This window comes from Vigna radiata, chromosome 8 (genome assembly GCF_000741045.1).
Source record: "Vigna radiata var. radiata cultivar VC1973A chromosome 8, Vradiata_ver6, whole genome shotgun sequence".
Lineage (NCBI taxonomy): Eukaryota > Viridiplantae > Streptophyta > Magnoliopsida > Fabales > Fabaceae > Vigna > Vigna radiata.
Genome location: NC_028358.1, coordinates 6,634,173 through 6,648,376, shown reverse-complemented (window position 1 = coordinate 6,648,376; position 14,204 = coordinate 6,634,173). Strand labels below are relative to the sequence as shown.

The 14,204-nt window shown below is 32.2% G+C and overlaps 1 protein-coding gene and 1 long non-coding RNA gene across 2 annotated transcripts; one reads left to right on the top strand and one right to left on the bottom strand.

The window, feature by feature from the left end:
* Positions 1 to 9: 9 nt before the first annotated feature.
* LOC111242331 lies at positions 10 to 874 on the top strand. Its single transcript, XR_002669145.1, has 3 exons — positions 10 to 126; positions 205 to 392; positions 796 to 874. It is a non-coding gene; the product is annotated as an uncharacterized LOC111242331 (long non-coding RNA).
* Positions 875 to 1,292: 418 nt separating this feature from the next.
* Positions 1,293 to 4,469, bottom strand: LOC106770151 (LRR receptor-like serine/threonine-protein kinase GSO1). The gene has a single exon (XM_014655974.2). It carries the CDS (start codon positions 4,207 to 4,209, stop codon positions 1,366 to 1,368), a length of 2,844 nt encoding a protein of 947 aa, XP_014511460.1. The 5' UTR covers positions 4,210 to 4,469; the 3' UTR covers positions 1,293 to 1,365.
* Positions 4,470 to 14,204: the final 9,735 nt, after the last annotated feature.

Sequence of the window (14,204 nt, the reverse complement as noted above, 5' to 3'; positions counted from 1 at the left end):
ACGAAAAATAAAAACTGCGTGCAATCTGGAATGTTGTTAAAAGTGCAGAGTTTTCATGGTTCATTGGTGAATTTTGCAGTTTCCAGTCTTAGTTTCAGTCTCAAGGCCACTTCCTGGAACAATTAGGTATTTCTTTCTCACTCATTTGCCTCCCTTTTAAGCTTCATTGTCAAACAGCTCACTTGGAGAGGCTTCCTTTTGCAGGTTCATTGCTGGAAGGTAGGACGGAATGGAGTAAACGTCGCCACTGTCCCCAAGGCTTCTATAATGCATGATTATCCGGTAGGGGTGGAGGTGGAGGTGGAAGAAAGTATGGAGGTGCGGCGGTGTAGGAGGAAGGAGTGGAGGGAAGAAGATGAGGATAAATTTGTCCTTTCACTTTGCTTATAGAGGTACAGAAAGAAATACCCTTTTTAAAATATGTTAGGGTCTCAGAGTCAATGTGTTTGGTCCCTCTAAAACCAATCTGCATTAGAAATTGTATGTATTGGAAGACCAACGTAACTTTTTAAATTGCACAATCTGAGAAAAGCAACATATATTAAGAGAATTTAAGATTGCGTAATATGGAATAATACTTTTAAAATTTTGGTTTATAAAATACATAAGTCATTTCCAAAGAACATCTAATCCAGAAATGTAATTATAAATTGTTTGCAATATTGCATTGCAAAATTGTCTCTTGGAAGGTATGCAATTCTCATAACTGTGATTTATACATGCTTTGTTGTGAGTTTGTGTATATTTTTTGGTTCTTTCTTTGTTGCCATATTAATAGTTTTTGTTTCCTGCTAGTGATCTTGCAGATTTGGTACAAAACATTAATAAGTTGGCAGAGTTGATGGATAATATTTGGTCTCGAGGAACATTGAGGTAAGCTGAAACTGTGTCAAGATTTAGTAAGAGTGTGCTGTGTAGAAGTTTGCATATATTCACGTTAGACATAAACATATGTTTCTATCTAAACTAACTTTGTTAGTACTAAAGTCAAATGAGTATTACCAATAGAAGGTGGCATGTCATATTCGTTTATATCGTGAAAGTTATAGACGCATCCTATATGTTATTACTAATTATAAAAAGTGAATAATACATCAGGTTTCTACAAAATTGAGTTCACTTTTAGCCCAACAGAATTTTCTTGAACAGAGAAGGTTTATTTATTCTATGCTATTTATACAACCATTGTTAAGAAATTCACGATAATTATTGTAATGAAACTCTTGATAACTTGAATAGAATAATGAAACTGGAAATTCAAGATCTCAAATTATTATATTTTTGACAAACGAGGAAGCAAAATAAACTTGAGATATTCCAAAGGCAAAAAGACTGACTCCAAAAGAAGGTTTTTCCTATACATATTTATCTCAAACCTTGGCAACTGCATTGCAGGGATTTTATTCTTCTCACCATCTCATCAATGCATCGGCAGTGTGCATGTCTCCAACTCCTGCTCATGAATAAGCTTCCAATGACAGCCCAAAATCCAATAGCGTAGCCAATTGCTATGACAAAGTAAAACCAGATTTTCTCCAGCTTATCCTCATTGCCATCTTCATTTTGCTCTTCAACTTCATGGCCATGTTGGGAATCATCAAGAAAACACTCATTTGGCAGTGGAGGTCCACAGAGAAAAGGGTTGCCAGCATAAATAAAATCATCATCAAGAGTTGTCAACTGAGTTCCTTTGGGAATCGGACCTGAAAGGTTGTTGCTGGACAGATTTAAGTGGCTCAACGAAGTTAAACTAGACACGCTGTCTGAAATTGTTCCTGAAAGTTGGTTATGTGAAAGGTCAAGAGATTCTAGTGATTTCATTTCCCCTATTTTTTTGGGGATTTGTCCTGAAAGATGATTGTGTGATAGATTTAGGCCATGTAACGCAGAAAGTAATGTTATTCCTTCGGGAATTGATCCACTCAAATTGTTATTTGACAAGTCCATGTTGAACAACAGTTTTACAATTCTGGTATAGTCAAGTTCTCTTCCTTTCAAAACCTGTCTGACCTGTTGTTCATACCATTCAAGATTTTCAACCTTCAACTTGTCTGTCATGTTCTTACTCGATTGGCTGACAGAATTCTTTCCTAAAATCATTCCTGTGAGATTTCCTATACAGTGAGGGATTGAGCCCGTTAAGTTGTTGTTTGAGAGGTCCAAGATTTGCAGTGCAGAAAGTTGGCATAGCTCTGAAGGAATTGTTCCACTAAACTTGTTTTGTCTTAGTATAAGAATCTGCAAGGAGGAGAAAGTGTTTCCAATCCATGAAGGTAAGATTCCAGACATAAGATTCTCTCCTATATCTAATATTAAAAGATTCTTCAAATTTCTCAAAGATGATGGAAAACTCCCATGAAGAGTGTTATTGTTCAAGTGAAACCAATTCAACCCAAGTAGGTTACCAAAAGAGCTTGGAATAACACCTGATAATTTGTTGGATGCCAAATTTATAGCAGTGAGTTGGTTTTGACTAGCAGTCCAACAATTAGGAATTTCACCTGATAGCATGTTTTCTGAAAGCTCAAGGTGGTACAAATCTAAATTGCAGAGTGAGTTAGGAATGGAACCACTTATAAGGTTGTTACCAAGAAGCAAATGAGTAAGATTTGGCAACCTATCATCAATATCTTGGGGAAGTGACCCAGTTATATGGTTATTGGTGAGGTTCAAGTAAAGAAGGTTCTTAGGCAATCTTATGTCAGCAATCAAACCCTCTAGATGATTTTGGTTGATGTCTAAGTTTTGAAGGTTTTGAAGTTGAACAAGACTATATGGAATGTTTCCACTTAGCTTATTACTTTGAAGATAAAGGGTTACCAACTTATTGAGCTGACCGATAGTATGAGGAATCGAACCATTTATGTGGTTTTCAGAAAGATCAAGATATTGTAGGTTAACAAACTGCTTTAACCATTCTGGGAAGCGATCAAGTTCATTGTAACTCAAATACAATCGCTCTAAGTCATAGCTTATACATCCGGATGGTATGCTGTCTCCAAGTGCATCTCCTTGAATCTTGTTGCCTGACATGTACAATTCCTGAAGGTGACAACAGTTTCCCAGAATAGATGCCAGAGATCCCTGAATATGACTTAGATTATTTCCTTCAAGATCCAGGACTGCAAGACCCTTCAACATGGCTAACCACGATGGAACATAATCAAAATTGTTATTTGAAAGATCCAGCACGGTCAAGGAGCTCATATTTTGTAAAGGGGGAAATGAGCCAAAAAGAGCATTATTATTAAGCATTAGTGTGTTAAGTTTGGTACAGCTACTCAACCAGAATGGAGTGGAAATTAAGTTGTTGTCAGAAAGGTCAATGTATGTAACGGAAGTCAGGTTCTGAAAAGCACCCAGCATGCGATCTTCAAGTTCATTTTCAGCAAGATTTAAGACCTGTGCTCTGGAAAAATTTATAGCTCTAGTGAGTTGATGAGGAAACAACTCATTCAGTCTGCATTTCGCCAGGTGTATTTCTGACAAAGAAGGAAGCATGCTGACCACCTGCAACAAATTTTCTGCCTTACCAAGGTTCACATGACTCAGGTCAAGATATTGGAGCGACGAAAGTTTTGAAATCCAATCAGAATCATCGACAAAGAGATGAGAACTGAGGCCAAGATCAAGATAGTTCAATTTCGTGAGATTCCCAAGAACATGTGGGATCCTCCCAGAAAATAGAGAGTCAGAGAGAGAAAGGGTCTGGAGATGCTCCAAAGACTGAATGAACATTGGTATGGAGCTATTAGGAAATCTGTTTCCACTCAAGTCTAAAAAGGTTAGATATTTAAGCTGCAATATTGAAGGATGAACATGTTGAGCTTCAAGCACGTTTTCGTAAAAGGGACAATCTGGTGGAGAATATCTTTGGTACACTGGTGGAGAGCAAGGGTTCCTGAGATCAAGCTTGATAACATGTCCTGAAATATTGCTGCAACCTAGACCTTTCCATTGACAGCAATCACTTCCTTTCCAAGAGGAAAGCCTTGATGATGAATCTTTGAAGCTTTCTTTGATATTGAGAAGTGCTTGCCTCTCTTCCTCAATGCAGCCAAGTGATGAATGGGCACTGGAAGATAACAATGCAAAAGCAGTTACAAGGAAAGTAACAGCAAAATCAAAGCTTAAGCAGCTTGAGCTTTGCATGTCTGAAGGACTATCTGAATGGAAAAGGTTGTTTGTTGTGTGTGTGATTAAGGGCATGTGATTCTATAGTTTTTCTGAGCTAAGAAGGACTGATGAAATATATAGAATTCACTGGTTTTCACATCAGTTATTATTATCTTCCAACCTCCTACTAAAACAAATTAAGTGCACAGCTACAATTTTTCTTGTTCAGACTGTGTATCTTTGAAAGACGTGTCCACTCGGTGGTTATGAGCAATTAGTTTGGATATTTTTCATGACTGTTTTTGGTGTAGTGTGATATTTCTCTATTTAGAATCATAAATATTGTACATAAACTACGATAATGTACTAGAAATTGTTTTAGGCAGTTAATATCTTAATATTTTTGTCTTATAAATTTGGACATGTAAAAAGATATTTTCATCCTTTAGACTTTAATAATAATTTTAATATTTATTTCCTTTCACGACAAAATATACTTTTATATTGTAGATTTCTGTATAATTGGATGTATTCGGATTTCTACCACCATAATTCATCTAAAAATTCAGAAATTAAATGAATAAGTGTTAGAAATAAAAATAGATACTTCCTCTACCATTCTATTATACCTAAATTAAAAAGTTAATATTGCTTTTATGGAAAATATCTCAATCCTGAACACGGATTAGCGTCCAAATTTGTTGTTCGTGTGCAACTTTTTCTCTTACAGAAAGTTCCCATTACATATTGTGTTGTCAATGTTGAGAAAGTTCAAACTTGGAGGCTTTTCTTCCGCTGGTGGTGGTCTGGGAAGGTCAGGTTGCAGATTTGTTTGCACCCACACATGGGGAAGCATTGAAATAGTGAGTGCAAGAAACACATTTAGCTTGGCTGTGTATGATATCTTTAGCTAAAGTTCCCATTACATATTGTGTTCTCATTGGTCTGGGAAGGTCAGGTTACAGATTTGTTTGCATCCTCACATGGGAAAGCATTGAAATAGTGAGTGCAAGAAACACAATTAGCTTGGCTGTGTATGATATCTTCAGCTAAAGTTCCCATTACATATTGGCAAAAGTCTGTTTCTTGGTCGGTAATTTGAGTAGAATAATAAAACCTTTAAAAGACGTGTATATATAAACGCCTATATATATATATATATATATATATATATATATATATATATATATATATATATATATATGCCCTGCTAAGCAAGTTTATATGTCATCTGAGTTAGCTGGAAGTGGTGGGTAGGGATATGAAGATATCATACATAACGAAGCTAGCTTTTCTCCTTTTACTTATCCTTTCAATGTTTGTCCAAGTTACGATCCAAAGTGGGCCACCTTTCCTTCCCGGAAGACCAGAAGAGCCATCTGAACATCGAATTAACGTCCTGCACCGTTAATCTCTGTAAGCAGCTTCCAAGGTTACAAAGATTCTACATGGTAACAGGATGTCAAAGGACTACAACAACAAAAGTTATGATGCTGTTGTACTACCAATTCGATAGAAAGAAATATCCAGAATTTCTGTTTAGTTTCTCAGATCTAGCAAGTTTTAATTAGATAATAAAGGTCTTTTCATTAACACTTACAAATATCTAATTATTTTAAGTAAGAAAATTTAAATTATTTTTTCTACTTCTCACTTCTTTCTCTTCCTACGAAGAAGTGATATCAAAATTATATTTCATTATAATTGAGAGAGAGAGAGAAAGAAAAAGAATTTAGAGATGACAAGCATGGTATGCTTTTTAATACTAATTTTTTAAATTGGATTATAATTAAATTTTAAGAAAAGCCAGTTTTCAATTTTGATATACTTAAAAAAATGATTTAAAAGAGGAACTTTTCTAAATGAGTGATGGAGACAACCACTTTTTATTAAGTATTGATTCGAATTATTTGTAATGAGATAAATACTTATTTGAAATATTTTTGTTTCATACAATATATTTCTGAAAATTAAATTAAAGATCAAGTCTTTTTTATTTTTACACAGTTGTTTCTTTTAATTAAGCTATGTAGAATTATTACAACGACTTTTCTGTTGTGATAAGAAAGATTGTGAACATGCATAATTTTTCTTTGACAAACATCGAGTGGACATGTCTTTGAAAGTTGTAACATAAAGAGTTCAATCCATCCTAAAAACAAAATTGTCCAGTAGTAAAAATGGGTCACAATACATATTCTGCTACCTCATCTTTTTTGCATTACACATATGGTTGAATAATAGCTGTAAATCTCAAGAATATGATGAGCTGTAAAGTGGTTACTCTCCTTTATTCATTCTTATCCACATGTTGTAACAGTATATATGATGCACTTTTCTTTCATCAATAATATATAGAATTCATTCTAATATCCTTTTTGTCTTTCCCTTTAATGGTATCAAGAGCCATTCTCTGACATGTCAGACTCAGCTTCTAACACATCCAACCTAGGATCCGATGAAAATTCTTCAAATCCCCCACTAGACTTCACCCAATATCCTTCTAGTCCATATCACATCCACCCTAGTGAAAGTCACTCATCCGTCATTATTGCTCCAGCCCTCGTTGGCAACAATTATCATTCATGGTCTCGGTCATTTCGCATGGCCCTTGTCTCCAAAAACAAAATGAGGTTCCTCAATGGTTTCATTTCAGCCCCTACCATCACAGACTGTGATTCCCTCAATGGGAACGATGCAACACACTCATCATGTCTTGGTTATTGAACTCTCTATCACCTTCCATAGCTTAAAGTATGGTCTACCTTGACAAAGCAATCGACATCTGGACCGATCTTTGTGAACGTTTTTCCCAAAACGATTTACTCTGAATCACAGAACTTCAAGAAGAAGTTTATGTCTTCAAACAGGACACTCAAAATGTCATTGATTACTTCACTGGCTTAAAAGTTTTGTGGAAAGGACTGGATAATTTTCGCCCCATGATTGTTTGCGGTTATTCTGCCAAAACGCATCATACACAAGACTTTATCATCAGGTTCCTTACATTTTTTACGTCGTAAGCTAAAAGGATTAACTTGACCCAGTTTTTCATAATTTTGAGACCGTTTTCAACTTTTTAAAAAGGGTAGGACCACTTTGAACATTTCTCCACTTTCGAGAAAAAAAAACATTAAGCCTTTTAATAAATATTATCTAAAATGAATTTATTGAGAAATATAATTATTTCATTATATTTAAAAACATAATTTATTAATTACATATAATTTAGATAACTTAAATTATATTTAAAAACATGATTTATTAATTAAAAATAATTTAAATTAATTAAAATATGAAAAAAGTGAAAATGGGATAGACAACTTCGATAGATAGATGAAATAGCGTATTCTCCTACATTTTTCACTTTTTCATATTTTAATTAATCTAAATAAATTTTAATCATATAAATTATTATTTTTAATCAAATAAAATTATTATTAATTATTAATTGATTATTTTAAAATAGAGTCTAATATAAAAAAAATTAAATAAATTTAATTTGAATAAAATAAATTAAATTTATGAAATCTTAATAACATCACTTTAATAATTATTGTCGAAATTTAATTAATTGAAAAAATAAAATAAAAAATTAATTTAATTACAAACATAATTAATAATATCAAGTATATTTATTTCATTATATTTAAAAACGTAATTTATTAATTATATATAATTTAGATAACTTAAATTATAATTAAAAACATAATTTATTAATTAAAAATGATTGAAATTAATTTAAATATGAAAAAAAAAGTAAAAATACGCGTAGAGAACTTCAAGACGAAGTTGTCTACCCTTTACATTTTCACTTTTTTCATATTTTAATAAATCTAATTCATTTTTAATCAAATAAAATTATTATTTTTAATCAAATAAAATTATAATTAATTATTAATTAATTGTTTTAAAATATAGTCAAATACAAAAAATTAAATAAATTTAAATTGAATAAAATAAAATAAATTTATAAAATTTTAATAACATAATTTTAATAACTATCTAAAATTAATTAATTCAAGTAGAAAAAAAAATTAATATAATTACAAACATAATTAATACTATCAAATATATTTATTTAATTATATTTAAAAACATAATTAATTAATTATATATAATTTAGATAACTTAAATCATATTTGAAGGCATATAATTTATTAAATAAAAATGATTTAAATTAATTAAAATATAAAAAAAATGAAAATGTGAAAGGTAGACCACTTACTTCAATATATGAAGTCGTGTACATCTTCATTCTTTTCCTATTTTAATTAATCTAAATTATTTTTAATCAAATAAAATTATTATTATTTTTTAATTAATTGTTTTAAAATATACTCTATTATAAAAAAAATTACATTAAAATCATATTTGAATAACATAAAATATAGTACAAATATTTTTACAATTATAAATATTTATTTTATCAAAATTTGAATTATTTAAAAAAATGTCATAAGTATTTTTTCCTTGCGAGAATTTAGTTATTTATAATTTTTGTATGATAATATTTATTTTTAAAATAAACTAAATTATACATAATTATTAATATATACAATTAATTAAATATAATTTTTCATTTACTAAATTAATGAATTTTTTTTTTTGAAAATTATGAAATACAATGGTAAGTACTTACCTATTTCATAGGTGCCTATTCATCTTGCATGCTTCAATTATTTCCTAGCAAGCATAGAAATGCAAAGAGCATCTCTACACCAATGTCATATTCCATCCAAGCTTTTGCATCTTAGTTATTTGCTTTTTCCTTTTCATCATTCGATTGCAAAATTATTACGTTGTCATTTTGTGCTTGTCATCAATTCCCATCAATTGCATGCTTTTGATTCTTTGCTTGCCATCGATTGTATTCACATAGTGTGTGGCATAGGGTATCAAATCTCTTTCAATAAATGCTACCAACCCTTTGTGCATCATACAAAGAAGTTATTCTACGTGCAAAGGGTTTGTGCAACATCATTTCTTTCTTCTTTCTTTCTTCTACGTGCAAAGAGATTACTCTCAACTTCAACATTTGAAGTGTAGCAGGTAAGATTACGAAAATGAAATTTAAATATTATTGTTATGAATTTGGTTCATTATTATGTCTCATTTTTTAATTAATTATATTGCAACTTTCACCCGTCATTTTCCTGTGGAAATGTTTTTTCTATATTTTCAAGACAAACACATTCTTAGGGCTATTTGGGAGGACAATAAAAGAGTCCTTTATCCGAGAAGATGTGTGCTTTAGATTGCAAAACATGTTGAGAAACTAGATGATAAAGTCATTAATTTATTTGATGCAGCAAGGTTCGATCATATTTCAAAAGGTTCGATCATATTTCAAAGGTTCAACATATGAAAATCAACCACTTGCTAGTGACCACTTTGGTTGAAAGGTGGACAATGAAAACTCATACCTTCCACTTGCCCTGTCCTTTGGGGAAACCACTGTAACAGTCAAAGACGTTGCATTGCAACTTAGCCTTCCGATTGAAGGGGAGGTTATCACTAACATCAACAATGATCCACTGATACTATAGTGTCAACAACTATTGGGCGATGTTCCTCCCGAGACATCCATGAGAGACAACATAATCAAATTATGGTGGCTGAATAATACATTTCAACACTTGCTTGATGATGTTAGTGATGATGTTATTCGATAATACGCACAAGGGTATATTTTCACAATAATTGGGAATAACTTAATGTCGGAAACATCTGCAAGTATGGTACATTTGAGGTATCTCCCCCTTTTAGCTGACTTGTATAATGTGTCGAACAACAGTTGGGGATCTGCAGTCCTGTCATACTTGTACCGTGCCCTTGATCATGGTACAAGGGTTGATTAAGACAATATCAGTGGGTGCATGGTTCTATATCGATGTTAGGCATGGGAGAAACTTACATGCATTTCTCGAGAAATACATGAAGTCACTGATGACGATATTGTTGCGGGTGTTGCTTTCCCCCTTGCGAAAAGGTGGCATTGAACAACACAAATAATATTCCATGACACCACTACTGTTATATAATTTTGTCAAAAGTTTGACGACCTTCAACCGAGACAGGTAATAAAAATTATGTATCTTACAGAGTCTTTTACATGTCATTGAACATGATAAAAACATAATTATTGTAACGAATATGACCATTCACTAGTGTAAAAACAACGTATAACGTCGAACAACTAAAGAGCGAACGTTAAAAATGACCGGTGACATTTTTGTAAATATATGCAAATGTAGAACATCGAAGCCCCCACACAATTTGACGTTCTATTATGGTAATTATTTACAGTAGCATGTCATTCTCTTTCTTCATTCTTTTAAACCAACAATAGTACATCGAATTTTATAGGGGCTTTGACGTATTTCTCAGAGCGGTGTAGCGAAATGGTTAATGCGTTGATCAAACCAAGAGGGGTGAATTGGTTTCTCATCGCAAATCGTTCTTTTAATAATTTTCTCAATAAAAATAATTTCCTTAAAACAATTTAAATAAATTAAAAGAGTAAGGAAGAGAGAAAATTGCACAGGTAATTTTTATACTGGTTCAGATCATAGAGATCCTACATCCAGTTGTTAATCTCAACCGAGAATTAACGCTTCACTAGCACAAACCAACAAACTGTTACAATCACAAAGAAAATAAAACAGTTTAAGGTCAGAGCACCTCTCTAGTTACCCCAAGAGATGAAACTCACTTCCCCTGTAACCCACAAGGGATGAACACCTGCTCTGAATCTTCACAAAGGATGAACACCTCCTCTGAATGCTTCACAAAGGATGATAGGCTTTCAACTCAGCAACAACAACACCATTCAATCACACTCCCTGTGAAAGTTCTCACTCTATGCCAACACGCTAAGTTCTCAAAGCCACAACACAAGGGTTCAGTAAACCCCGGAACACTTATCACCGCACACATATAGAAAAATACACTTTGTATATTTCGTGTTTTTGTATTTTAGAATGAGAGTCTCAATCTAATTTATAGAGATCTCACTCAAGGATACCTCCAAAAATCCGTTGTCAACTAATTAATTTTGATAATCAATTTTCCACTTATGGTAATTGATTATGCATTTAATGAATGCACAACGGTAAAAACTTGCTTAAAAATTCTCATAATAGTTCATGATAATCAATTATGGCAAGTCATAATTAATTATTGATAATTGATTATTATAATTTAATAATCGATTATCTTGAGTATAAAATGAAGTTTTCTGATTTTAAAATTAATTTTAACGTAACCTAAGACAAGCAATACATATAATCAAAGATAAACCACATCCTATACATCAATATACTAAATTAAAAAAGCTTTAATATAAAAACAAGTCTTCATGAAGATCTTCCTACAATAAGAGCACTTGAGACTTGACTTTGAGACATCATCAAAATTTCTTCTTTCTTTTAATTATTTAATTATTTTTAATTATTTTTTAATTATTTTTAATTATTTTTCAGCCAGAAGCCAAAGAGTTACTTTTAAATTATATAATATGTCAAATTCCGTAGGGCTTCGACATACTATTTTTCAGCTAGAAGCTAAAGAGTTACCCCTTTTTAATTCTCTTTTTCTTTTAAACCACCAATAATAGGTCGAATTTTTAATTCTTCTTTGGCAAACCCTAAATATTGTTGTTTTGTTTAATTTTATGGATGATGTTTTATCCTCTGACTGTTTTTTAATAATCAATTTTTGTTAATGTTTTGTACTGGCGCTTTCGTATCTCGATGGATTTATTGACCATTGTTGAAATGAATAGGTTAATAGGAGACGCTCATGTAGAGCGCATTAGGATGACTCCTTTTAGGTGGTGTTTGCACATTCTAAACCCTCTGGAGGTGAATTTGAAATTATTGAAGATGATGGTCCAATGCTGGGTTGGGCATGATGTTAGTTTTAGGCTTGTCAACAATTGGTCTCATTTACTGTTCTTAATGTGTTCATGACCACAGGTTTAGATATTGGTGGTTTAGACATCCCTTTTGACGAATCAATAGTTGGATCGGTTGGTCAAATGTTTAATCCAAAATTCACTACATTGAAGGAGCTCATTGACATGTTTAATTTGATTGTCCGGGATGAAAACATAGAGGTTGATGTAGTGTGTAGGTTATATATATGTGTTTGGTTTCATTTTATTTTCCTAGGAAGTCTTTCTATGTTTCCAACATGCCTTGTGCAATGTTAGATGACTTAGTTTATGTTTATACGATTGGGCGACTGGTGTACATAAACATATTGTACATAATTTAAATAAATGTATGAAGAAAATAATGTTTGGATGAATAGCCTAGTCACTCAATCTTAGTGGCAATGTGGCCGTGTTGCAGGTAACATGATTTATAATCAATTAACTAAAAGGAATGTACAACATTGTGAAATTTGCCTCGCTATTCATTTTGATATTTTAAGGCTTGGACTGTTGAAAGACTATCTTTGCACGGTCATGCTTCTGATAAGAGGTTCCCGCATATATTGCGATGGTTCCCTTATATCTCAAGGACAAAAAAAATTGAAAATATGTTTCAGACCGAAGATGTAAGTCTTTCAACCTTTGTTATATATATATATATATATATATATATATATATATATATATATATATATATATATATATATTAATATTAATGGTCTTATTTCACTAATTTGGTTCTTTGTGTTTGGTATAGTTAAATCTGCAGTGGTATGTAACTAAGCAAGATCGTGAAGTGCCCGAAATTCGTGTTGCATTCCACATGGATGACAGAGGGATGGGTGAAAGATCGTTGGCTTAACGATCCAAGGTTTAGGAAACAGAAGATCAAATCACAAAATTAAAAGCAAAGAACAATTTTCAAAATCAACTCATACAAAACGAAACCACAACCTAATTATGCCTAACACAACTATAAATAACAATAAACTATTCAACAGAAACTCTACAAATATTTACATGCGAACAACGAACTTCAAAGATTCATAATATAGACTAAATTAAAGTTAAAACAACTTAAACATAAATTATCAAATCATAAAAAAAAATACAAACATCAAACACCTTCACACAAGACAAAAAAATAAAACAATTCACAACATAATAATAACAACTTTTTAAAGGATCAAAAGAACACCACAACAAACTCAATGTATTCTAAATAATAACAACAATATACAAAGTTACACAACAAAAACTAAACGAGCTCACTCCCCAAGGTCCTAAAAGATTTTCGAAAACCAGGCTTTGATACCAAATGTAACATCCCAAATTTTTGAGATATCACGGTGTAATATTTTTCAAAACCTTTCTATAAAACATTTATGAAAGATAACAATCTTATTCGATTAAAATTGCAGAAGCTAAATATAACCATAAATATTGTTTAGAAATATCAAAATATCACTTTTAAATTAAATTGTCAAATCGAAAACTTTTAAAAATAAATAACAAGTTCCCGAACATAACATCCCAACTCTCGTCAGCTACTCAGATCCAATCTTATCTACAAACCATCTACTCCCGTACAAGTACGATCATCGTAGGTGGAAACCACAACCACAACTTTCAGGGTGAGCAACCAAAATTATCTTATCATACAATATACAATTATATTAACCACAATAGTAACCAAATCATAAACATATATCATCACAACATTACCATCACCACATTAACATCACAACATTAACATTACAACAATCACATCAACACGACATCCTCTTCCCGTATCTCACATCCAAATAAAATCTCTTTCTCGCATCACCCGGACAAAGATTCACCACTACTAAATCATCCTTTTTCCTGCATCACACAACCAAAGAGTCATCATTGCTAAACCATCATCTTCCCGCATCACACGGCCGAAGAGAAACTCTTTCCCACATCACATGGCCAAAAGAGTCATCACTATCAAACCATTATCTTCCTGCATCACACGACAAAAGAGAATCTCTTTCCCACATCACATGGCCAAAAGAGTCATCACTACCAAACCATCCTCTTCCCTCATCACACGGCCGAAGAAAATATCTTTCCCACATCACATGGCCGAAAGAGTCATCACTACCAAACTATTCTCTTCCTG